Source organism: Orbicella faveolata, unplaced genomic scaffold, assembly GCF_042242905.1.
Source record: "Orbicella faveolata isolate gen_17 unplaced genomic scaffold, um_ofav_v1 contig_34, whole genome shotgun sequence".
NCBI lineage: Eukaryota > Metazoa > Cnidaria > Anthozoa > Scleractinia > Merulinidae > Orbicella > Orbicella faveolata.
Window position 1 is genome coordinate 34,121,265 of NW_028301563.1, and position 25,758 is coordinate 34,147,022.

The 25,758-nt window shown below is 38.4% G+C and overlaps 2 protein-coding genes and 1 long non-coding RNA gene across 4 annotated transcripts in view; 2 read left to right on the forward strand and 1 right to left on the reverse strand.

Annotated features, from left to right (window-relative positions):
• Nucleotides 1–13,728, reverse strand: part of LOC110049121 (exostosin-like 3) — a 23,571-nt gene extending 9,843 nt beyond the window's left edge. The window contains exons 1-3 of one of the 2 annotated variants that reach the window (XM_089271568.1): nucleotides 13,404–13,728; nucleotides 9,075–11,021; nucleotides 8,325–8,452 (exon numbers count right to left, since the gene is read on the reverse strand). In XM_089271568.1, coding sequence (XP_089127694.1) covers nucleotides 8,325–8,452; nucleotides 9,075–10,994 — 2,048 coding nt within the window. In that variant the 5' untranslated portion in view covers nucleotides 10,995–11,021; nucleotides 13,404–13,728. The remainder of the gene's footprint in view (nucleotides 1–8,324; nucleotides 8,453–9,074; nucleotides 11,022–13,403) is intronic. The other variant, XM_089271567.1, reaches the window with a different exon arrangement.
• Nucleotides 862–4,694, forward strand: LOC149105912 (uncharacterized). Its single transcript, XR_016201508.1, has 2 exons — nucleotides 862–1,497; nucleotides 4,594–4,694. It is a non-coding gene; the product is annotated as an uncharacterized LOC149105912 (long non-coding RNA).
• Nucleotides 13,729–15,035: 1,307 nt separating the features above from the next.
• Nucleotides 15,036–23,823, forward strand: LOC110049120 (exostosin-3-like). The gene is made up of 5 exons (XM_089271084.1): nucleotides 15,036–17,753; nucleotides 17,965–18,092; nucleotides 18,210–18,354; nucleotides 20,181–20,309; nucleotides 20,955–23,823. The coding sequence occupies exons 1-5, from the start codon at nucleotides 15,693–15,695 to the stop codon at nucleotides 21,162–21,164; spliced, it is 2,673 nt and encodes an 890-aa protein (XP_089127210.1). The 5' UTR covers nucleotides 15,036–15,692; the 3' UTR covers nucleotides 21,165–23,823.
• The last annotated feature ends 1,935 nt before the right edge of the window (nucleotides 23,824–25,758 follow it).

Genomic DNA, 25,758 nt, shown 5'->3' on the forward strand with positions numbered 1-25,758 from the left:
TAATAGATGAGGAACTTGGTCTGCAAATAGGGCAAATGAGAGGGTTTGAAGAAATTAAAGGTGCATACTTGACCTCAGTTGGGGGGGGGGGGTATTGGAAATTTGCGCTGCTGACGTCAAACACTGTTGAAACGGAAAAATAAATTTGATTATAAATGAGAAAAAAACACGACATGTCCAAATTACTTAATCGCCGTTAAAACTAATCCTCTTGCTTTTTTTTAAGGGGTTCACGGCCTGCCTGTAACGAAGCGTTTATCAATTAAGGGATTGCTTAGGGAAAACATATCTTGTTTAAGGTTCTTAACCAATCGTAACATATTTTATGGCATCAGTTTGAGTCATGAGCAAACACACGAGTTTGTGTTAGTGTCGATCGGCAAGAAAGTTCTGCAAAGCGCGTTATGTGTGTGGGTCTATTCTTGCAGTGATACGATTAACAGCACTCGAGCACTCGAGTACTCTCGAGTGTTTGGCAACAGTAAATTTTAAAAAAGGCGCTTCTGTTAATAAGGTTCCCCCATGTCTAGAAACCTGTCATTGTGCATTTTTCTTAGTGTAATGCCTACCTAAGAGAATAGGATATTTGAATTGAGTGCAACTTACCTAGAATTCATTATTTCCACACAAACGATGACTCCTGTGGAATTCAGCGAGGAAGAAATGGCGACATTTCGTAAAAAACACGCCTTCAAAACAGCGTGTTTTTGAATAAATAATTACCCTGTCCTTCAAACAAACTGATATGACGAGGAAGAAGACAAAATTGTGTTTATCGTGGCCAAATAAAACGTTAAAAATATCCGGCCGATTGCAAAATATTACCACTTTACTTACTGAGAGAACGATCATGCCATGTTCAAATTTGATTTTGCCGTTCAGCGCTCTTTTTTACCGGATGTGACGTCATTTTTTGTTGGATGATTCAGATACACAAAAAGTGCCAGGCGTCGCAGAGTGTCCTCCCCGCCCCTGATTCCAAGCCATTCGAACATGGTCCGGGGGGAAATCTCCCATATAAAAAACAGGGTGCTGGTCGGAAATTTTGAAAAGAACCGCTAAGAGGTACCAAGATACTGTTTTGTGGGCGTGATTTGAATTTTTTTTTCACCTCTAAGAGGTACCACCAGGGGCGGGGGAGAACACTCTGCGACGCCTGGCACTTTTTGTGTATCTGAATCATCCAACAAAAAATGACGTCACATCCGGTGAAAAAGAGCGCTGAGCGGCAAAATCAAATTTGAACATGGCATAATCGTTCTCTCAGTAAGTAAAGTGGCAATATTTTGGAATCGGCCGGATATTTTTAACGTTTTATTTGGCCATGATAAACAAAATTTTGTCTTCTTCCTGGTTATATCAGTTTGTTTGAAGGACAGGGTAATTATTTATTCAAAAACACGCTGTTTTGAAGGCGTGTTTTTTACGAAATGTCGCCATTTCTTCCTCGCTGAATTCCACAGGAGTCATCGTTTGTGTGGAAATAATGAATTCTAGGTAAGTTGCACTCAATTCAAATATCCTATTCTCTTAGGTAGGCATCACACTAAGAAAAATGCACAATGACAGGTTTCTAGACATGGGGGAACCTTATTAACAGAAGCGCATTTTTTTAAAATTTACTGTTGCCAAACACTCGAGAGTACTTGAGTGCTGTTAATCGTATCACTGCAAGAACAGACCCACACACATAATGCGCTTTGCAGAACTTTCTTGCCGATCGACACTAACACAAACTCGTGTGTTTGCTCATGACTCAAACTGATGCCATAAAATGTTACGATTGGTTAAGAACCTTAAACAAGATATGTTTTCCCTGAGCAATCCCTTAATTGATAAACGCTTCGTTACAGGCAGGCCGTGAACCCCTTAAAAAAAAGCAAGAGGATTAGCTTTAACGGCGGTTGAGTAATTTGGACATGTCGTGGTTTTTTCTCATTTACAATCAAATTTATTTTTCCGTTTCAACAGTGTTAGACGTCAGCAGTGCTAAGTTCCAATACCCCCCCCCCCCACTGAGGTCAAGCATGCACCTTTAATTTCTTCAAACCCTCTCATTTGCCCTATTTGCAGACCAAGTTCTTCATCTATTAATCCCTGTCATATTGGCAACCCATTTTGAAAGGTTACTAAAAAATTGTGCATTATATTTCAGTGTGCTTTCTCTTTGTAATCTTACATCAAGATATTTCAATCCCTGAGGAAATGAGAGAACACTAGCAATACTGACAATTTTCAGTAATTCATTACTTTCAATATGCCATCTAAACAAATTGTTCGTAAACAGTAGTGAAATTTCATGCCCCTACACCTAGCCATAAAAGGAAGTCTGGGAACAGGCAATAGCAACAGTGACACTGTCAGGCTGGTGAATTTTACAAGCTAATGAACTCATGTCTAACAATGATGAGTGATGATGAAGCATGGTGCAGTGAAACTGAAGAATCAGACTGTGAGTGACAGTGATAGTGTCAGTGTCGTGAGAGTGATGCTAGTGTCTGTGAACTTGGACCAGATCAGCAAAGAAAAGGTTTTGTACTAGAAATTGACGGAGAGCAACAAGTTTGTGCTAAAAAACTGAAGTCTTAAAGCCAGCATCTACTTACAGTACTTGTCAAGAGTTTCTGACTTGCGTATGTGGGAAGGCTCTCTGTAATGACCTATATGGGGAGGCTAAGCTCACAATGAGTACCTTTTTCAGGCTTCAGGTATAAAATTAATGATAGGGATTTCACAAGTTGAGGTGTATGAAAGGGTAGGAAAATCTGTCATTTAGGGATTCCATTCTCATGGTTCTAAAATGTTGTTGAAAAGCTCTCATTTACTCTCCTCAGCCAGAATGAAGAGATTCTATAATATTATTTATTAACTTCTTTCCAAGGGAATAGAAAAGGGATGCAGTATTCTTAAATAGGTTTGTTAAAGGGGTACATTTACCCTTTTGCAATGTAAGGTCGACAGAAGAGGTGCTATTTTTATCAAAATGGTACAAATGTATACAAAAGGGTAAGGGGTAATGGACCTTGAAATAAGGCCTTTCCATTTAAAACTTTGTAGAATACCCCTTCCCCTCCCCCCTCCCAGCTTGTGAAACAAAGATGTTCAAATTATTGTTTTGTGAAAAAAGGCAATTATTAAAAAAACAAAACAGTGCCAAGAGATTAAGTGATTGTCAATGCAAGTTTCCATTTGTATTTGGAATTAAAATGGGTATAACATGATCCTCAAGTATACTATGCAGCTTCACAGAGAGGCCCAAACTGATAATGAAAACATATGTTTTAACACTTAAAATTCTATTTTTGCTTCTTCCCTTGTACCTTGTGATCTTTGTAGGGAAATTCTGAAAAGGTCCCCACCCCCCCAACCCCCCCCCCCCAAAAAAATTCAAATTTTATATACAAATCTCTTTTTTATCTTGAAAATGGTCTCAGAGACAACAAAACATTTTTATGGCTAGCTAAACTACTTATTAGGAAAATAAAAATGTTAAAGGAAAAAATGATCAGGAAGAAACAACAACAAATTTAAAACCATTTTTTTTTCAGAAGAGCTACTACTTGTATATTTTTTGAACTTACATGTAGGTCAACATAATTTGTTTTCACAATGTACCACAAAAGAAAACACCACAGAAAGGAGAACTTTACTTATGGCATCTGAGCTACATTTTAAAATGGAAACATTTCCCATAAAAAATTTCCAAATTATATTCTTACCAGTACAACAACATACCAACTATATTTTGCAGAGAAGTGTACTTAATTAATAAAATTGATGTAGTGAAATTTTCTATTTAATTTTTGTACACCTGATCTTACAGAGTGCAACCTTTGGTTGAACTGGTTCACTTTACCGTTAAGGAATAATTAAATAAATCACACCAGAGTGGCTTTGTATCTTTATTATAATTCTCATTATCAGTAGAGAAATCACACTTGTACACTGGTCCACTGATCAATACTCTTACGTGTATGTTAAACATGGGAAAGTAGGTTGCACCATCTAAATCATAGCATTGCATGCCTGTGTGGGGTGTATATGCCAGGAGGTAACCACCTAAGAAAAGACAAACATAAATTATGTCATTGTTTCAATGACTCACCCTGAGTGGGTATTATGCTCATTACCACCTTAGTAAACAAGATATATTAAAGTATAATTTTTACCTCCGCTTTAAACTTTTCAAACCTACATTTTATTTTCACTTTCAGAGAGGTTCTTAAATTCACAAGCACACCACCCACCCCCCTCAGCCCTGATTCCTACTCTCCCATAGCCAGGATCCCATTTCAACCCTCCAATAAATCAGTAATTTTTTTTCTAATTTTGGTCTGACTTAGATTCATCTCCACTCAGCCATGAAAGCAATGGTGGTAGATTTCTGTATATTTGTTGGTCTAGTTCACTATTGTCCTCAGATTCCCACCTCCCTTTCGACAGAATTAAATTCTGTTAAAAAATAAACTACAGGAGTTTAATCAAATTAATGCAGAGGAAAACATTGAACCAGAAAATTACTATAATTTTGGTATGAACGATACCAAAGTATAACACATAATTAATATCACATCTTTTCTATTGTAATTTAAGACGGTGCAACTACTAATAGATTGACCACAAAAACCTGAAAACATGACTTTAGAAACACAGGTAAGTGAGAATATTGCCAGTTTTGCTTTTGCCACCAACCACTCTGCTTTTAAACAAAATACATGGAAGATAATGACAAAGCAATAACAAAACCAGCCAACCAACCTCTGGCAATTCAATAAACACACCAAATTCCCCTCCAAAATTCTCTTCAACACCTTACAGTACATGTAAATGTCAGCAGCATAAATTCAATTCAATGATTTGGCATGCTACTATCATCAAATTTTTACTCCTTGATTCAGAATTTTTAGGAGTATCAAATAGAATTCCACTACAGATTACAAATGCTGTTTACCTTTGCAAATATCTGCATTAACTCTGGAGATATTTAAGTTTAAAATGTGTAAAATATATGCAAATGAGAGGACTCATGATGTCATACACCAAACCCAATATTACATCAAGTGCAGACCATATATACAGCAGAGATCATTGAAACTTGATGGTCTTATAGTTGTACAGGCAACACACTAATATGGCTATAAAAATATGTTCCCAATTGGCAACTCAATCTTTTCCAGTCCCCTCTAACCCAATTTCAATAATGCAGTGATTTTCAGCTTGAAAAACATTAATCAAGGCCATGAGGTGGCCAGAAAAGCCTAGAATATCAGGGAAGGTGTGAAATGCAGTCTGGTGCCATGGTAACAAAACTGTTAAGCTCATATTATGTAGCACATCTGCAAATTGCATCATAATAGCACTGTCCCCACTGGAGCCCATGGTTCAGTAGTTTACTTGGACAATAAATTTCATAACTTTCCTGGGGGACTGGATGATCTAAATGGTATGTGGGAGACTGCCAGAATATTTGCAAGAATGTATGACTATCTCTTCACAGGTATTCATAAATAAATAAATAAATAAATAAATAAATAAATAAATAAATAAATAAATAGACACTTACACTACTAACATGATTGAGTTTGGAAAATATATATATTTTTAGTTTATGATATTTTGAAAAATTCCCCTCTCCCACCTAACATGCTGATCTTCTTTAATTTGGTACTTGAAATTGATAACAAGGATGCTACACCCTGGCAACTCGTTGGCCAGGATATATTGCACAGTCTTCACATCAGATAATGGGTCTGTACATATTATTTATGTATTTATTAAACAGAGATCTCCCCACCCCATCCCTATGGAAATTCCAATTTTTATTAATACTTTTCTTTAAAAAGACCCTCCCCATCCCTGGAATTTCCAATAATCTCCTTGGGGTGGGTATGGACATTTTCTAGAACCATACAATAAAACAAATAAACAAACTTTAAGATAGACTGTTAAAGTATAAGTCAGTGGGACATATATACATTGATCAACTTATAAGAACATGACTGATCATTGCAATGTACTATACACAACTTAAGCAAAGGTGAAATTATAGCCTGAAAAAAAAAATTAGGTGTGAACTGGATTCTAACCCATGACCTCTGTGATGCCGGTGCGATAACTTAATTAATTTAAGTTCTATGCTACAACATACCAAACTGCTAATTTATTATGAAGTGACACAGCTAAAGGAGAGCTGTCAAGAAATCAACTTTTTTGTGAATTCTAAGATCAATATGAGTCTTGTAAATTTAAGATTATTATACCTAACAAGACATACAGTAGGGCACTGCACTGTGTGTGCTCTCTACACACTCTTCCAGGCAGGATAGTAATACATATACATGTACTTTTTTTTTTGTTTGGAATATACTGTTACTGCATGGTCATACAAGAGGTACTAGTTGCTGCTGAGTAGTCTTAAAATAAGTGAACTAAGTGTGACAAAATATAATGTATATTAAATCTGCACCACTTCAGTACAATTTAAGACCAAATTTTAATCAGCCGCAAAAAAAAATTGTTAGCACCTGATATTACATGTACTTTGTGAAGGCTTCTGGAGGGGTTATACTTTTATAAAGTACCTGGCAGCAAGTACTATTTTGATTTACTAAAGCAAGACTGTAGTAACTGCTAAGAAAATGTGTTTGGTACATCCCAGAAAAATTGGGTGGGGGTCAGTGCGGCCCTCTTCACAAAAGTTAAACCCTTAACCTATTTATGACCATAATCTGTGATTTTCCCTACCCCATTTATGACTGTTGCGACTGCTACAGTTGCCCTAAACATAAGTTTTGAAGGACTTTTGTTGATGGTCTTATCAATAATGATGAAAATTGAGGTAACTTATTCTAAAAAACATGACAAATTAAAGACTAGAGGGCAAAAGCCTTACCCTAGAGTATTTATGACCAAAACAGCTGAATAACCATACCCTTTGGGGCTGCACATAGCTATATATAGCACATAGAGGAGAGTTCCCCCTCCCCCCCTTCCGCTGGAGCAGGAATCAAAATATTATAATTGCCTTGATGACATAATAAAGATAAAATCTCAAAATAATCAAGAGTTACACATATGCATGGGACTTCACTAACAAAATGATGCCTGTTGCTTGCTTTAAATTGTATATAATTACTCCTACGATGTGCCAGAATTCTGTTAATGTGGTCACCAACAGGTCACAAAAATCTGATACACTTGATAACGTTGCCTCATATAAATGGGACCTGTGTTGCCTCAAAGAACACCCCCACGATTTTCAAAGGGGAAGGTCCATAAACAGGACCTTAACTTAGGGCAGTTTCAATGGCAGATTCCCTCTGATGGCTTGGATTTGAATAATTGATTTAATTACTTTTAAAGAGGACTAGAACTTAAAAATCTTGCTCGAATTTCGATCCAGCGAGGCATAAGCTTCCATGCCGTGAATCAAGTTTTTACTGGGCGTTTTAAAAGCACTCACCAAAGAGAAAGAGACTGATGACCCCAAACTACCAACACATATGTACTGTATCTTACTGAAAACAACAATCTTCAACGAGAGATGTAGGAATGTGGGATACTGACCTTCAGCATGCGATCCAGCTTTTCTCTTCTACCAATACACGTGAGCCAAGAGCAACAAAAGCTCTGGTGACAGCGACTTTCGGAGCTAAACGGCTTCTGTTAATTATGTTCCCGTAGCACACAGTGCAAACTATGGCCAGCAATACTTCATCCAGGTTGTTGTTAACAGTATAGGCTATTGCACTTATTGTTATCACTAAATCACGAACAACTAGAACCAAAAGTCGGAACAACACCAGTCTCTCAAATGTGTAAAATTCACCAGACGATGACGGAAGGCTCTCCGTTATTTTGCTTCAAAACAATAATAAACTTTTCTCTTTTCCCGAAATTTTTGCTTAAAAAGTCGAAGTAATGTGTCTGCAATATCCCTCCATACTCAATATAAAATGAAACGAAACTGATGGTTTACAAATACAGGGAAATCGTGAGTAATCGAAACGCCATTTTCTCGCTTTGTGAAACGAGCCGCTAAGCGCAGTTTAAACCGGATGTGACGTCATTTTTTGTTGGATGATGCCTATACGAAAATTTCAGGAGTCTTCTGCCCCGCCCCTGGGTACCACTTCTAAGACAACATATTTTCTCCCGTCATATGTTTTTCGGATGAGTTTGAGAACATTCAGTGAACATTTGCGTTAATTTCATGAGGTGTTACTTGTAAATTTCCTATAGTAAGATAAGTTGCCTGGATCAAAGAAGCCAAACATGCAAAATTAATGGAGAATTCAATCAGCAAACTATTGTTAGTACTGTACCTGAAACACAGAAGTATTTCTTCATGTTTCAATCTCATGTCATCATCAATGGATAAAATAGCATCAGTCTCAATAACATCGTATGGAATGAAACGATTGTTTAAACTGTTCTTGGCTACTTTCACGACCTGTTAAAAACAACAAACAGACATTTAATAAACACCAAGAACAAATAATGATAGTAAAAAAAATAGGTATCCAAAGGGTACTTGTGTGCTGGCTTTGGGAATAAAGGGAATGCGAGGGAATGTTATCAGGAAGAAAATGTTTATTGAAGTGCAACATTTTTTTTTCGTCATATATTGAATTGAATAGTAAAGAGAGTTAGTTAGTAAGTTTTTGTTTTAAGGTTTTATTATTCCTTGTTTTCATTTTGATGTTTACAGCTTAGTTATTTTATTAGTTATTTTAATTTACCCATGTTTTAAAATCATTGTAAAGCATTATTGGATAGCGATAGAAATAGCGCTATATAAATAAAGTATTATTATTATTATTTTAACAGAACGATGCACATGCCCTTTATTAAAAGCGATCTGTTTATATGTAACGCAAAGACAAAAGGAGATAACGCATATAATGGTATAAAATGTTTCCGCGTATAGTTTTGACGGTTAGATTGCAGAATGCCTGGCCACTACATATCTAAGTTAAAAGAAACCGCTCCGGCAGTCCCGCAGTCGATCATGCTCTAATGCGTTACCTGTTGGTACAGATAAGTTGGTAAGATAACATAATTATTTCACTTACATGAACTGGCACCCCAATGTCAGGCCATTTAAGCGACAAAGAAGGTGGCTCTGGACTGTTCCATACCACAACAACTTTATTAAGGTATTGTAACCCGACAAGACGCTTAATGGTTTCCATAAGCACCAGTTCTCTCTTGTACGTCAAAATGACAATAGTGAACTGTTCCACTGGGTAATTACCACCCAAAGCCTTGTTAAACTCTGCTCCTGCTCCGCCCATTCCATCCCCGATGAGTTCGAATCGTTTGCTGGAATTCTTGAATGGCGCTGAAGAAGGTAAAACAGGAGTAAACGGCGTGCTTGGAAACATTCTGAAAGAACCTGGAGGAAAATTCCACACATTGTAGGAATCTACAACAGTTGATGTTAAATTTCGAAAGAAAGTTGGAGATTCTAGCGCAAGGCTGCTTTTGGCATCTGGGTCTGGAGAGCTTGTAACAGGGGGCTTGGAATCACCGAACACTGATGGCGTCGGAGAAGCAGACACATGATGGGCAGGAATTGACAAGCGTGTTCTCATAGTAGCTAGCACAGTTTTCAAAATAACATCAGTAGTTGAAAGGTATGTCTCCCAAAGGAATCTGCCTTGTCGACGCAAGTCAAGAATATCTTCAGTTGTAATTGTTCTGAGTAACACGTTCAATTCAGGGAGCCGAGCTTGTGATAGAATGATTGCAGCTTTCCTCCAATCAATCACATCATTAAATGGAAGCATAACTTTGCTTGATAATATCACTGGGATAGCTCCAGATTGTAATGCCTCAAGCAGCCGGATATGACAACTGTCCCAGCTGGAGCTGGCACTGTTTGATCCTACTATTAAGGTAAACGTTGATTGTCTAAGAACCTTTGTTCTGTTGTCGTGGCTTGCCCATAACAACCATTCACTAGTTCCCTTTAAATATTCCAATTTTGATAGATAAAGCTCAATTAAGAAGTCTCCAGCCTCTCTGGAAATATCGTGAAGTTGATCGCGTAGAATGGCCATTGTTTCTGTAAGATGATCAGCATGTTCCGCTTGAAAACTCAGCAAATATTTCCTTCTTGCTGGTAGCTGTAAAGCAGCAAGATGCCACACGTCTCCCTTGAGAGGTCCAATCGATGGTGGTACCACAATGTCAAAACCATGGCGATAAATTTTGTTACTTGAAAATGTTGACTGAGCAATCAAGGCAAAGCCTGTATTGATGGTAAGGGACAAAATGCTAGTAACATGTCTTCTGTCTGTTTTTAGGTGAAGAAGCAAATGATTTTTGCCATTTCCTTTCCAGTAGGGCAATGAGTGTAAATCCGTTTCGAGGTCGCTCTTACTTTTCCAATGACGAGCAGGTTCGACCGACCCAACAATCACTATGTACAAACAGGCTTTCTCTGGTTCCGCTGTGTAATAAGGGCTTCTTTTCAGCAACTGGAAAATTTCCGTGACGTTGGATTCTGAAGTAAGATTACCAAACGAACGCTCGTAGACGAACACTGGAAAACCTGAACTGAAAGAACATCTCGAAAAATCAAAGCAATCGAATAGTTGACAGTTTGAGGAAGCTCTCTGGTCTGGGAGTGAGCTATGATTGTCATATTCAGGTGCCGCATTGAGTTTCGCAGGAAGTTTCAAGTATGGTAGTTGTGGACAGTCGTTAGCTCGTACTTTGGCAAGTTTAATAAGCTCGAGTTCCCTTTCTGCCCGAATCAAAGCAGTTTTCAATTCACCAAGTCTGTCTTCTAAGGAAACTGTGTTGTCAATGGCCCCGTCTTGCTTGGTCCAAGAATGCAAATTAATTTGAGTGTTTCCTAAAGGAGCTCTCTCTTTTGCCAAATAATATTGAGTTATTAGCGTTATCACAAGTGTATATAGCAAGAGAAAAGTGAACAGTCGCCCAAACGAAGAGTCTTTCAGTTTGTGCATTAACACATGCATCATACAATGAAGTTATTTCTTCTTGTTCTGCTGACGGAAAGAAGGAACATGAAGTATCAGTGATAAATGGCGTGTCAAGATTGCTGCAATCAAGCCAGTTTGAGAGTAATTTTCAAGAGAAATTCAATCTTCCAGAAGCATATTACATGAAGTAACACTTGAAGACCCTTTGAACTGAAAACTACAACCATGTCAAGTCAGAATTCCCTGTAAGACTGTATGTTCCGTTCCCTGAGCGCCATGTATTCAACTTGCAAGACCCCCAAGTAGTAACTACAATGGCAACCAGTTGCAGTGTTAGTATTGCTAGAGATCTTTTTTAACAAACACTTCAGAAACAGTTGGCAGAATGTTTGGTTCTGTTTAAGTTGAATTATTGAAACATTACATTCAAACCCTTGAGGTTGTGTTGCATTTGCCATTAAACAACACATCGGCTTGAGTGATGTAATAAATCTAAATTGGTTACTCTCAGGTGAAATGACAGAATTGAGTTTACTGAAAATGTTTCGTAAACATTTGTACAATAAAGGTTTCTCAAAGCATTTAATGCATAACAACTGAAATTTCACACTTTAAAAACTGCTATCATCAGCTGCCTCTACATTGCACTAATAAGAGGGTTTATTTTATGGAGTCATACATTCCGCAAACTTTGTAATCCCTTCCAAGTTGCAGACCGCTTTTGTTATCTCCTTAAAAGCAAAATAACTCCCTTTCTAGTGGGAAGATTGTCATCATAACCAATCTTTTGACAGTACGTAACAAATTCTTAACGATATAGTAGCTCAATAATTATCGTATTTCTCCTCAAGAGTCTACAAGATCTTAAAAACAGAACAAATTGTTTCTAACTGCTATTCAGTATTAACCAGCGGACAAATAGTTTTAACGTCTAATGGGCCGTGTGCACAAACAAAGATTGCTTCAGATGCTCATATTTATGAACCGTAAAAGTACAACCGTCAATTCTGCCCTGCGGACATTTCAGGCTGCTAGAAAAGAATATACGGTGTCTTTAGCGTCTGCAGCCGAGCTGTAGGAAATGCCGGACATTATATGTAGCATCTATAGTGGGTGAAAAATCTCTCGATCTCCATTTTTCGACCTCTCTTTCGAGAATGCACGATATCAAGAGTGGATATAACGGTGGAAAGTGGTCTATGGGTAGTGCTAGCAAAACTTAAACACTACAGAGTGAGAGTCCTGTGGTTTGGGGCCAAAATATTTAAATGCGACATTTCAAATGTTTTTTAGCGTAATCAGTCTGCCATTACAACGAACTCGAAACTAAAAATGTAATACCATTAAAGCTTTGAAGGAAAGGATTTGTATTTCTAAGCTAAGCTCGCGTCTCCATTAAAGAGAAACTTAACGGTAACCTTGTAAAAGCTATTTTCTTTTAAGTCTGGTCGATTCTGTAACTCAGATGGTTTCTTGACTTGTATGTTATTTGTTCATTTTAGATCACGTGACGTCTTCTGAAAGCTGGTCAGTCTCACTAATACATAGCAGCTATCAGCTTTCCCATTTGCTGCTACTTTCTATAAGTAGCAAGTCTTCGTTTTCATGGAGTAACCGGCTGAACATGTTCCAAGTATGGAGTTAAAAGCCTCAAGCGAGCACTTAAGTTTTGCATTGTATTTCGGAAGCTTCCACGCACAATATCGACACACCTATGTCATTTGCGGAATAAATTTATAGTGGTTCATTTTCGACTGAAGCAAGAACGTTCACCCACCCAAACACAATTATAGGAAAATGACACGTCCAGAAAGCGACCCGCTTACGCAAGTGCGCTTTCTTATAAGGAATATTTTCAATAGCAAATTGACAACGCGCGCCAAACGTTCACAGTGTGTGTCGAAAGCACTAGAAGCGAGCAATTGTGTCCGCCATAAGACGAGTGTTCGTCTAATGAGAAATTATCTTAGCTTTTATGAGTACATGAACATCTTAACTGCCTGCGGAACCGTGGATATTCGTCGAATAGAGACTTCCACTTACAGGAACCAATGCAGTGAGATGCGTACACGAGGAACCGGCGCAAACACAAGCTAAATATATGCCGGGCGATCAGAATTTTTCACGTTGCTGGTGACACTGGTTGTTAGAAACGCAAACATAATACCCAAGCTGGGCAAGGCAAACCACTACAGGGTTTCTACAAAGCTGTTTTTTGTTGTTTTTCAGCTTTTTCACCGCCTATTGCACTAACCTATCTACTGAGGAGATTTGGAACGTTTTGGTTCCAATATCACCCACAGACCTAACAACAAAGGACCTAAACATGTCAGGATGAAGACAACTGAACTGAATTTGCGCTTGAATTTGATTCGACAGAATGCAGAAGTTTAAGGCCTACAGCAGCTCTTTTTAGTGACACTTATCTTAAATCCAAGCTGGACTTACCTCGTAAATCCGGACTACAAATTTCACGACAGGTTCACGGGCAGTCGGCTTACGCTCTCAAGCGCTGAATTATAATTACATCAGAATCTATGTGGTTCGGTTTTGAAAAGTAATCACCAACCCAATTCCTGAACTTGATATGAATATTTATTAATGTTGTACTTAGTGGACAGCCAAAAGCATATAATAGAAACTTTTATGGCCAACGTTTGAACATTCGCTTTTATAAATCTCGCAAATTTTCCTCTGTCTTTCCGAGCGCTATGCAGCTGAAATTCTTGTAAAAAGAGCACGAAAGGTGTAAATTTTAGCTTTTAAAAAGTACTGTAAAGAAACAGGGTGAACGGCCATCCAAAAAGTCTCGAGGAACGTAAACCTGTGTTTATCCATGCTCCCCTACTATCAGTACGCCAGAAAACTACGAGAATAGACTATTTCCTTTCAAGCGTCACTTTTCTGTCATAAAAGGAAATAGTTCTGGTAGCAAGTTCCCATATTTTATATATTCACAGATGTATGCAGAATGGAAATTTTATTAGTTACAGTGAGGGGCCTCGTCGAAAGAAAGTTCTATTTCTGTGATAAATTAGCACTGTTCAAAGGTGTCGTCTATTGTCAGAACAAGAGAGGTTTCATAGCTTATTGTATAAGAGACGGACCATTAGAAAAGTGATGGAGAGGGGAGGGGTGGGACTTTTTCGGCTTTCAGGAATTTTTTTTTTCATCTGCAGGGCAAGAAAATCGGTCTGTAGCAGTACGTTAATCTGTCTGGACATCATGAGGAGAAACAGCTAATAAAGAAGCAACTTCTCATTACTGACATCGACATTTAGGGAAGGCTTTAGCTCTTGAATGAACAGTCTCTTTAATTTTGCCATGAAAGTCGGTAACGACGATATCATTTTCAATTACTCTCACCGTCTCAGGAAAACGTTAAGCAGAGAACACTGTGAATTCCTCAAAGATGGCGGGTAACCTTAATTTTTCGAATCAAGTTTCGTTCGATCACATCTTGGAAATAATGAGTGACAATCTCCAACTGCAAGAGTTCTTTGCCAGGATGTTTTGTCCCGCAGGCGTTTCGATATCCCGCAGAGTATCGGGACATCTCCCGCTGAGGGAACAGGAGATAAAGAGCACGAACAATGAACCAAGTGCAGATTGACAAGAATTCATCAAAACAGTGGTAAAGATCAACCTTTTTAGGGGACTTGAACAAACGAACTGTGTATTCATACTTTCAGGGGAGTCCCCTAGGTGGTTTGCTAAAGAAAGTCTACTTTTCAGACTCTTTTCAGTTAATGAGGGAAACGGGAAAACAGTTATATTTTGCTTTGTTCGCATTTTCTGCCTCAATTAATGAGAGTATAACGATTTCACCTTTGTATTGCGTCCAACGGAAGTAGTAAGATAAGAAATATGCGAACGCCTCACAAGGGAGGCACCGGAACTCTGCCAAACCGGAAGTTAAACGCCTTTCGATTGATTTGGGCTGCAAATGATGATTTCTATGGGGAAGGTACTTACTCAACTGCTACTTTCTTATTCTAAACACAATTAATTTTCCATGCAGACAATTGCAACAAAACATGCAATTGGCGATTCGAGAAAACAAGATATTCAGGCAGTAAGCTTTTAGGTCGCAAGTTTCGCGCCTGCCTCCCCGGTGTGTTTTCACGGGTGTTTACAATTATTCTGTACCAGTCCTTCGCGTCCATCAGATCACGTCTTCCTTCATCAAAGTAATCGCGCTATTTTGAAATACTGCTGGTGGAATCTTTCGCTTTACAGATACCGGTACTTTAAAGCGCAAAACAAGTTAATATCATACAGCAGACGATTGAAACTTGCGAGTCAAGTGGTTGGATGTTGCAAGGGATTCGTCGTGACGTGAAATCGTTCGCATCTTTTCAGATTTTTGTGGCACCGATTTAGCTCACCGAGTTTTGAGTTGGACGGGTTCTGCCGATGAGTGATTGAACATAAATTTGGACAAATGCAACTCAGCTTGGTGACAAAGAAAGCAGCAAAGTCTTGTCGAATTCTTCCATAAAGAGCAGAGACATCTGGCAAAACTGTTCACTTTGGAAATTGTGATTGTATCATTAAACCCATTGATGCCTTCAGCGATGTATTCGGGGAATATGTTTCCGGAAGATTAAATTTCTGTCGAAATTTTGGATCGATTACAGCGAATTTGACAAACAAGTAATCAGTGGTTCTTCATGTTTCTTGTGGCTGTCGGCAGGACATTTTATTTCTTGTTAGCAGAAGAATTAACTTGGAGTGATGCATATATTGATGTACAAACTCAAAGACTCGTCGCTCGGGCGACTGGTCGCATTTCTCCTGGTATTTGCACTTGTGGTACCGCTAATAACTCATTACTATTTAGCAAAAGAAACAGTTCCTTCAGAGAGAAGTCGAATTAATTTTCAATCAAGGACCAAGTTAGACAGACCCGTTGACAAAGCGGATTCTTTACTTGATAGAATCGATGAATTGAAATACGAAATTGAAGAACAGGAGAGAATCAAATTGTCATTATCTAATGAACTAAGACAGCTTGAGGGAAGGAAGAACGGGCTTTTAAAAGTGATTTCTAATTTTTCTAGAAAAGCAGAGAGCGCAAGAACTCAAGCTGAACATTACCATGCTGATGTGATTCGAGCACAAAGGGAACTGGAGCTTATTAAGCTTGCCAAAATACGAGCTAATGACTGTCCACAGCTACCTCATTTAAAACTGCCGCAAAAACTTAATGTGGAATCAGAGGATGACATTAGCCCGGTCCCAGACCAAAGAATTTCATCAAACTGCCAACTTAACAATTGCTTTGATTTTTCAAGATGTGCTTTCAATTCTGGATTTCCAGTCTTTGTCTATGAGCACCCTTTGGGTTATTTTACTTCAGACTCTAGAGCCATAGATATTTTGCAGTTGTTGAAAAACACTCCATATTACACAGCTAAACCAGAGAAAGCCTGTTTGTACATAGTGATTATTGGATCAACAGAACCTACTCATCATCCGAAAAGTAAGAGCGAACTTGAAACAGATTTACACTCACTGCCTTACTGGAAAGGAAATGGCAAAAATCACTTGCTTTTACACCTAAAAACAGACAGAAGACATTTTACTAGTATTTTATCCCTTAACATAAATACAGGCTTTGCCTTGGTTGCTCAATCAACATTTTTTAAAGACAATACTTATCGCCATGGCTTTGACACTGTGTTACCACCATCGATTGGACCCCTCAAGGGAGACGTGTGGCATCTTGCTGCTTTACAGCTACCAGCAAGAAGGAAATATTTGCTGAGTTTTCAAGCGGAACATGCTGATCATCTTACCGAAACGATGGCCATTCTACGTGATCAACTTAACGATATATCCAGAGAGGCTGGAGACTTCTTAATTGAGCTTTATCTATCAAAATTGGAATATTTAAAGGGAACTAGTGAATGGTTGTTATGGGCAAGCCCTGAAAACAGAACAAAGGTTCTTAGACAATCAACTTTTACCTTAATAGTAGGATCAAACAGTGCCAGCTCCAGCTGGGACAGTTGTCATATCCGGCTGCTTGAGGCATTACAATCTGGAGCTATCCCAGTGATATTATCAAGCAAAGCCATTCTTCCTTTTAATGATGTGATTGATTGGAGGAAAGCTGCAATCATTCTATCACAAGCTCGGCTCCCTGAATTGAACGTGTTACTCAGAACAATTACAACTGAAGATATTCTTGACTTGCGTCGACAGGGCAGATTCCTTTGGGAGACATACCTTTCAACTACTGATGTTATTTTGAAAACTGTGCTGGCCACTTTAAGAACCCGCTTGTCAATTCCTGCTCATCATGTGTCTGCCTCTCCGACACCATCAGTCTTCAGTGATTCCAAGCCCCCTGTTACAAGCTCTCCAGACCCAGATGCCATAATCAGCCTTGCGTTAGAATCTCCAACTTTCTTTCGAAATTTAACATCAACTGTTGTAGATGCCTACAATGTGTGGAATTTTCCTCCAGGTTCTTTCAGAATGTTTCCAAGCATGCCGTTTACTCCTGTTTTACCTTCTTCAGCACCATTTAGGAATTCCAGCAAAGGATTCGAACTCATCGGGGATGGAATGGGCGGAGCAGGAGCAGAGTTTAACAAGGCTTTGGGTGGTAATTACCCAGTGGAACAATTTACTATTGTCATTTTGACGTACGAGAGAGAACTAGTGCTTATAGAAGCCATTCAGCGTCTTGTTGGGTTACCGTACCTTAACAAAGTCATCGTTGTGTGGAATAGTCCAGAGCCACCTTCTTTGTCTCTTAGATGGCCTGACATTGGGGTGCCAGTTCATGTAAGTTCTGTCAATAATGTTATCTGAACCATGCAATGAGATATTGCTATAAAGGTGATGACAGACTAGATATGACTCTCACAAAAGCGTGATTGTTTGGACCTTTATGGCATTGCTCTAACTACATGTAGTCATGGATGTCATTTAATCATCCCATTAGATTTCTACCAATGTTTACTTTTTCATATTGCTTGTTTTCTGTTTTCAACAGGTCGTGAAAGTAGCTAAGAACAGTTTGAACAACCGTTTTATTCCATACGACGTCATTGAGACTGATGCTATTTTTTCCATTGATGATGATGTAGAAATGCGACATGATGAAATACTCCTGGGTTTCAGGTTTGTGTAACATATTTGCTTCAAACAACTGCTCATGTGCACATTGCACAGAGTGAAGAGAACGTAACTTGCTTTCTCCATAATCAACAGAATTTGTTAAAATTTTCTCTTATTCAGAGTTTGGCGAGAAGCAAGAGATCGTATCGTGGGATTTCCTGCAAGGTTTCATGCTTGGGATTCACAGAATAAACAATGGCTTTACAGTTCAGAGCATACCTGTGAACTTTCCATGGTCCTTACTGGTGCTGCCTTCTACCATAAGGTGAGAGTGAGGTATCAGCAGCTAATATCTCCTTACAGGAGTGATACATTGCCATGTAGACTGGTGAGGAGAATATATTATCACATAAACAGCTTGGGAAAAAAAGTTAAGTTAAAAGCCAAATTCTCCTTCGGAAAATTGTAAAAATGTATAAAAACAGTAATGAAATGTGAAGGTGAATTAATCAACATGACACGAGAGTGGGACAAAGAAAAATTCTGAGTCCCCGACAGGAGTCAAACCCATGACCTCCCGAACACGGGGCAGGTGCTCTATCCACTGAGCTACGAGAACTCATGGAGAGCAAGGTCATTTAACTGAGTTCATATATGATAGGTGTCCTGCATACTGCTAGGATCAACACTATTGAAGTCATCGTGAGTAGTGATAAGTTAATAAAGATGGTGAATTTTGATTAATTCACCTTCACATTTCATTACCGAGCTCAAAATTCACCGTCTTTATTAACTTATCACTACTCACAATGACTTCGATAGCGTTGATCCTAACAGTATGTAGGACACCTATCATATATGAACTCAGTTAAATGACCTCGCTCTCCATGAGTTCTCGTAGCTCAGTGGATAGAGCGCCCGCCCGGTGTTCGGGAGGTCATAGGTTCGATTCCTGTCGGGGACTCAGAATTTTTCTTTGTCCCACGCTCGTGTCGTGTTGATTAATTCACCTTCACATTTCATTACCGAGCTCAAAATTCACCATCTTTATTAACTTATCACTACTCACGATGAATTTGATAGTGTTGATCCTAGCAGTATGCAGGACACCTATCATATATGAACTCAGTTAAATGACCTCGCTCTCCATGAGTTCTCGTAGCTCAGTGGATAGAGCACCCGCCCGGTGTTTGGGAGGTCATGGGTTCAATTCCTGTCGGGAACTCAGAATTTTTCTTTGTCCCACGCTCATGTCGTGTTGATTAATTCACCTTCGCATTTCATTACCGAGCTTAAAATTCTCTATCTTTATTAACTTATCTCAACAATAATGAGAGTTTTGATTTTAATCTGGGGTCTTTGAGAGGTGCAACGACTTACTGGATATCGCTTGTATTGAAGACTTCAGATCAAGCAGCCAAGATGCAATGAAGCTCTGGCCAAGGTCATTGTGTGGTGTTCTTGGATGGGACAGTTAATTCCTGCAGTACCTCTCCTTATGCAGGGGTATCAGTGGGTACATATGCTGGTGGGTTTCCTGTGGTGGCACAGCATCCCATCCACGGGGAAGTAGAAATACTCCTGTTCACTTGATTCTACTGAACAGGAGATAAGTGCCACCCTTAGAGCAACTGGGCTCAAATGCAGACTTTTTGGAAAACAGTGCGAGTGACTGAAAACCAAATATTTGAATCAGGATAATAGCAAATATATCTCACAGTTGCCACAGGTCAGGAAATGGCCTGGGAAAAAATTCTTCAAGATCAGGGAATTTTATTTTGAGTCAGGGAAAATTGACATAATTTTGAAAAAGTCCAGGAAAATTGAAACAATTTAACATGGCTGATTCAATACCATTGAAGGCTGAGAGGAACATTTGGGGCCAACCTAATTCTTAATGAGGAAGGAACCTTTTTTTTGAAAATGTTTAGTCTTAATGAGTGTGTGGAAAGGACAGCTTTAAGGGGACTGCCAAGAAGCTGCTACTACATGTATACCTGACATTTTGAAATTAATTGGTCAGGGAAAGATTATTTTTATCAGGGAAAAGTTGGGGAAAAGTCAGGGAACTTTGAAAAGCAATGTATGTGGCAATCATGGATCTGAATGACTGTTAATTTGGGTTTACTAGATTATTATTCTCTTTAATAGTATTATGGATATCTGTACACACATTGGATGCCACAAGTCATAAGAGATAAAGTAGATGAGTACATGAACTGCGAAGACCTTGCAATGAATTTCTTGGTTTCTCATATCACAAGAAAACCCCCGATTAAGGTATGTATTTATCAGAGAACAAATCAAGTTATCCAAAATAGAGAATTTGTGCCTGCATTGGTGACTGGTGGGGGTGGTTGTGTAAAACTGTATAATGTGGACAGAGGCCTGGCCCCGGTTGTTCAAAGCCTGGATAATGCTATCCACTGGATAAATCACTATTCGTGGGTAAATGTTGACAAAACAAACCATGCTATCCACTGGATAGTGATTTATCCAGTGGGTAGCGTTGTCCACCTTTCAAACAACCCAGGTTTGCTGGACATACCTAACCAGGGTGCAAAGAGAATCAGTTTTCCTTTCAGCTTGCCTTTTATAAGGGCAAGCTGAAACTTTCATATTCATTTTTACTGGCTTGGAAAAATGTCCCAGTAACACAAATCTTCATTAATTAAAAAGCTAACATTAAAACAATTTACTCTGAGTTCTTACTCTGATCTCTTACTAACAGTACTAATCTGCCAATTCGGCATGTGACTGACAGAATCCATGTTCCTGACCACAGAATCCACTATGACTAACCCTTGGCTATTGAACAGGACTTTCTTTGCACATTGTTAGCTTTTTCTTGTGAATTCTTCTGACCCAGTCAATGAACACTTCTAGCTTACAATATTTTCAATGGAAATTGTGTATTTTACTCAGGTGACATCACGTTGGACCTTCTCATGCCCAAACTGTCCTGTTTCCCTCTGGGAAGATAAAACTCACTTTGAAGAGCGTAGCAAATGCATCAATTTCTTTGTGGAGGTGTATGGGTACATGCCACTGTTAAGGACACAGTTCAGAGCAGATTCTATCCTGTTTAAAACAAGACTACCTGCTGACAAGTCAAAGTGTTTTAAGTATGTTTAAAAGAGCTGTGTCACTATTTGGGCATCTTTAAAAGTTAAGCCTAAGTTTTTCAAATTTCTTCCTTTGTAACCATGTTAATCTTCTCCATCCATCACCATCCTTGTTCCTTTAAGGTTTATTATTTTCTTTGGTATTTTTCAATTTTAGTAGAACTCCTATTTTCATGTTTCCTTCAATTTAAAGGTACTGGTAATTTTGTATGTGGCCAAAATAGCTTAAAATAAGGTGACTGAGCTCCTTAAATTAGCAATACTGGTCACATTACCCAATATCAGCTAATAATGGTGGTATCAAATGAATACTTGAGGATTGACAATTTTGGTGACTTTGAACCTCTTTTAGTAAGTGTCTTAACCTAACCAAAACTCTATGTGTTTACAATCATATCATGCTGATCATTCAAGTTATAGCAAAACATGGGGGGATACTGAGTTCATTTTGGAACTCCTCATAAACACTTAAGGCCAATTTAAAGAGAGCACGTAGGTAGTAAAATTACTGTATTTATCATACCACCATAAGACACACTCACAATCCTATGAAAAAAACATCACACAAACTGATGTGTGTAAGGCTGGAGAAGTTAATGTTAGCCAGCCCAGAAAAGACCATTCAGCCCAGCACATATCAACAATTCATTCGACGTGTGCAATCACACAATTCAAAATTGTCACCAGGAATTTTTCACAGCTTCTTACCAAGTCAAGCTCAAGAAATGTCTCACATTCTTGGTATGTTAAAACACTTTTTGACTGGGGTAGCTTGGGCTGGACTAGAAAATATTTGGCTCTTGATCAGGACGCTCAGACCTTGCTCAGTCAGCCATATGCTCTGACCCCAAACCCAGTATTTTTCATCCAGGCCTCCCCCCCTCTACCAGTTATTAAACTGGTATTGCTAAGGGTAAATTAATACACCTGACAGGTTTTCTCTGCTGATGATTGCACATTTGATACCATTAAATTTTAGTACCAACTGATATAGGGTGGCAGTTACTGTTAAGTATTAATTTATCTTTAAAGCACAAGTGCTGTAGACTATTATCGGCTATTACTATATTTATCAGTTAAGTATTCATTGGTGAAATATGTGCACTTTAAACATGCTTCCAGGAGTTTGTTAAACATTGAAATTTATGCTATTTTTAGTTTTTTTTTTATTTCCTTTTACTTTTTGTATGTGGACAATATGTGTCCCAATCTCGTTCCCAGAGTCTTCGTTCTCCTTGACCAGTGGTTGGAAAACGAGAGCTCTAGGAGTAACCATTTTGAAATAACAAAGGAAATAACCGAATTCTGCCCATCCGGTTTCACTGCACAGTCTGCATGTATGGCACATGCTTGAAATGATTGTTCCCAGAGCTCTCATTTTCCGACCGCTGGTCAAGGGGAACAAAGACTCTTGGAACGAGATCGTATGTGCCCCAGATAAAAATCTCTATTTATGTATTTTGATTTACAATTTTGATGGAATGTAACATAAACTTCATGAATGGCAGACGAGGATTATCTAGTCAGATCATTTGAGGAGAGTTCTTGTCAAACAGTTATCACTCAATTTGATCTAGTTTTTCTATTGATTCTATTTAAAAAAGGAATATTCAATTCCTGGTACCAACACGTTTCAGGGAACAGAAGGTGTAAGGCAAACTGGCGTCACTGCATTCTGTTATGTTTTGTTGCATTCTGTTGTACCTTTTGTGTAATGAAGATTTTAATTTTTATTCTTATTTTATTTAAAATACAATATTGTAAGAAATATACTCAAAATATAGAAACGATATCAAAGAACTATTATATGTGTATTATGGCGTGTTCAGTTTATAAGTCTTCATGCTATAAGATCAAATGTTATAAAATGATGTATGACTATTAAATTATTATCAATAATATACAGATTATCAGAATTGTATATACATAAAACATCCCCCATATCTAATGTAATGTTGAGTTCTTGATGGGGAAAAGGTCTCTTCTCTGTTCATACATGTTTATAAGTATTTTGAATGTATGATATATTTTTTGCTTGTGTCTCTAAATTAGTTATGTTAGACATAAGAGTGAAGTTCTGGTTCAATTTGTGTCGTCTTCAAATGAAACAAGTTATTTTTTTACAAAGAAACATGACTGACCAGTAGCTCGATTATTTTTTTCTATTTTCCCTGTTCATTGGTATTACAGGCATATAACTTTATGGTATGAAAAAAAAAAATAGCAGACTGTATTCTTGAATGATTCTTTGAATTTTGCAACACCTTCAAAGTAATTTATGAAGAGAATCAAAACTTACTATCAACGCTTAAAATGAGAAACTATGATATTCTATTTCAAAGGTAGCTCAATACTAACAATATCTAAATTTTGTCAAAGTATTGTGTCAACCTTGTAAAGGGCTACACTTTTAGTTATGAACAACATTAACACCTAACACCCTTATAGCATAAAATGTAATTTATGTTGTGTGTGTTTTTGAGTGACTTCATTATCCCTTAGAAAGGTGCCTAACTAAAAATTCAAACAAGCTGTTTATGAATATGGTCTGTATAGAGTTAAAATTAAAATGAAGCTTTCTCCCAAAAATACTAGAAACTTGATTATTCTGTTATTTTTTATCTTAATGCAGTAGAAAAAAAATAAAAATCCATAAGATTATGTTTAAAGGACAGCGTTTGCTCTGTTACTTCTTTGGTATAATTTTATGTCTCAATGTCTCCAACTAGCAGATTATGGCAGCCCCAGGATGGGTTTTAGCAATTAAGTCTTAACACATTGAATTCATGATTTGTTAAAATAAAGTCAGGGCTGCCACAGCTCGGGCAGGAAATGGTTGAGAAAAAAATTCTTCGAGGTCAGTGAATCGGGTCTGCTAAATCTGCGAGCCAGCGAGCCATGCGAGCCACGGTGTGAGCCATGCGAGTCATGCGAGTCATGCGAGTCATGCGAGTCATGCGAGCCATTTATGCGAGTATTTTTTTTTTCTTCAACTGGTCTGGGAGGTTGTCGACTTTTCGCCAAGAAACATAGATCTCGCGCCCGACTATCACTAACCTATCGCTATAAACCGCTCGCCCGCCATCTTGAAAGCGGAGATGACCCTGGGGACGAGTATAAACGGTACAACCTCGCTCCTAGGGTACTCTCTCTTTCCGGGCCTGGGAAATTAATTTTAAATAAAAATTTAGCTACAAAAGTGCCTACAATTGAAATATTCCCAAAAGAAAATCCTAATCTCACTTCGGTTACCAAAACTATTGCTGGTGCGGCAAATATGAAAAATGCTCTAAACATCTGCACATCGTGCCAAGTCTTGCGTCATAGTAATGGCTACCCTGAGTGTGATGAATTTTTTTCTTTGTTTCATATTTTTGTTGTTTGGAGAAAATTTTGTGAATTCAAATCGCCCAGGATCCGCAAAAAATAAAAACGATGCGTCAAAAATTTATTAAGGTTCAGGACTAAAGTAAAGAAATTTTCTGAGAGAAACGTACGGCTCCACCGCCCCACCGCTACTCGAATGGGTAAGTGAATGGTATCCATTGGCACCTGTCATTCATTGATATCCACGTTGAAAATCATTCAAGAAAAAAGAGAACAGTACTTCAGGGCAACTCCGTGTATTGGCGTCAAGAATGGTGAGTGAATCGCGTAATTTTAACAGGTTCGCTCTTTAGTGAATCAGAGTTACCAAAACTTTGTCGGTTGGCTGACTGCTGCATGTGGTTGTCCCTTCCCTTAGAATTTAATATTGCGATCTTATTCATCTTGTTCCGTTGCTCTTGTTCTTGTTCTCATGTGAATGTAAATGTAACAAATAAAAAATCTTAACATTTTTACTAGGGCTCGCATGACTCGCATGGCTCGCATGGCTCGCATGGCTCGCCCTTTGGCTGGCATGGCTCGCTGGCTCGCAGGTTAATAAAACTCAGTGAATCTCATTTTGGGCCAGGGAAAATTGATTTAATTTTTGAAGTAAAGTCAGGGAAAATTGACATAATTAATGGCTGATATTTAAAATTCCATTGAAGGCTGGAAGAAACATTTGTGGTCACCGTGATCTCAACGATAATTGAGTGGAAGTCTTTCAAACCGAAACACCCAGCCCGCCAGAACCCACGATTCCTCAAAATCTTGGAACACAGTAGGCTTCAACTGAAATGTGTTAGCACGCATTACGGACCTAGCTTTCCCAACTTACTGTACTCAATAAAATTGGTGTACCGTAAATCCTCGAATTAGAAAAAGAGGGCGCTTATTCGAGGGGAGCGCTTAATCGAGGGGGGGCACTTGTTTAATTTTTCCCAAATGGTGGCCTGACATGATCATTTTTTTCAATACACCATCTGCGCCCTATCGACATAAAAAGCTGATCCTAAAGTTTAAATCGCGGCACCGTTAGTACTTAACGTGTTCACAAACTGAAACAGTGTACAAATCCAATACTACATGACGAAAACTATACATCCTTTGTTGTCTCAGTACTCGTCCACAAAATGGGGGGAGGGGATGGAGCGCTTATTTCAAATTTTGGCCGATAGGAGGGGCGCTTATTCGAAGGGGGCGCTTATTCGAGAGGGAGGCGCTAATACAGGGATTTA

Bases quoted from the DNA above. Each gene is read 5' to 3' on its own strand.
- LOC110049120 (XM_089271084.1), top strand. From the start codon at position 15,693: ATGCATATATTGATGTACAAACTCAAAGACTCGTCGCTCGGGCGACTG. The intron at 18,093-18,209 runs GTTTGTGTAACA...TCTCTTATTCAG, and splicing joins GAAATACTCCTGGGTTTCAG to AGTTTGGCGAGAAGCAAGAG. The intron at 18,355-20,180 runs GTGAGAGTGAGG...TCTCTTTAATAG, and splicing joins GTGCTGCCTTCTACCATAAG to TATTATGGATATCTGTACAC.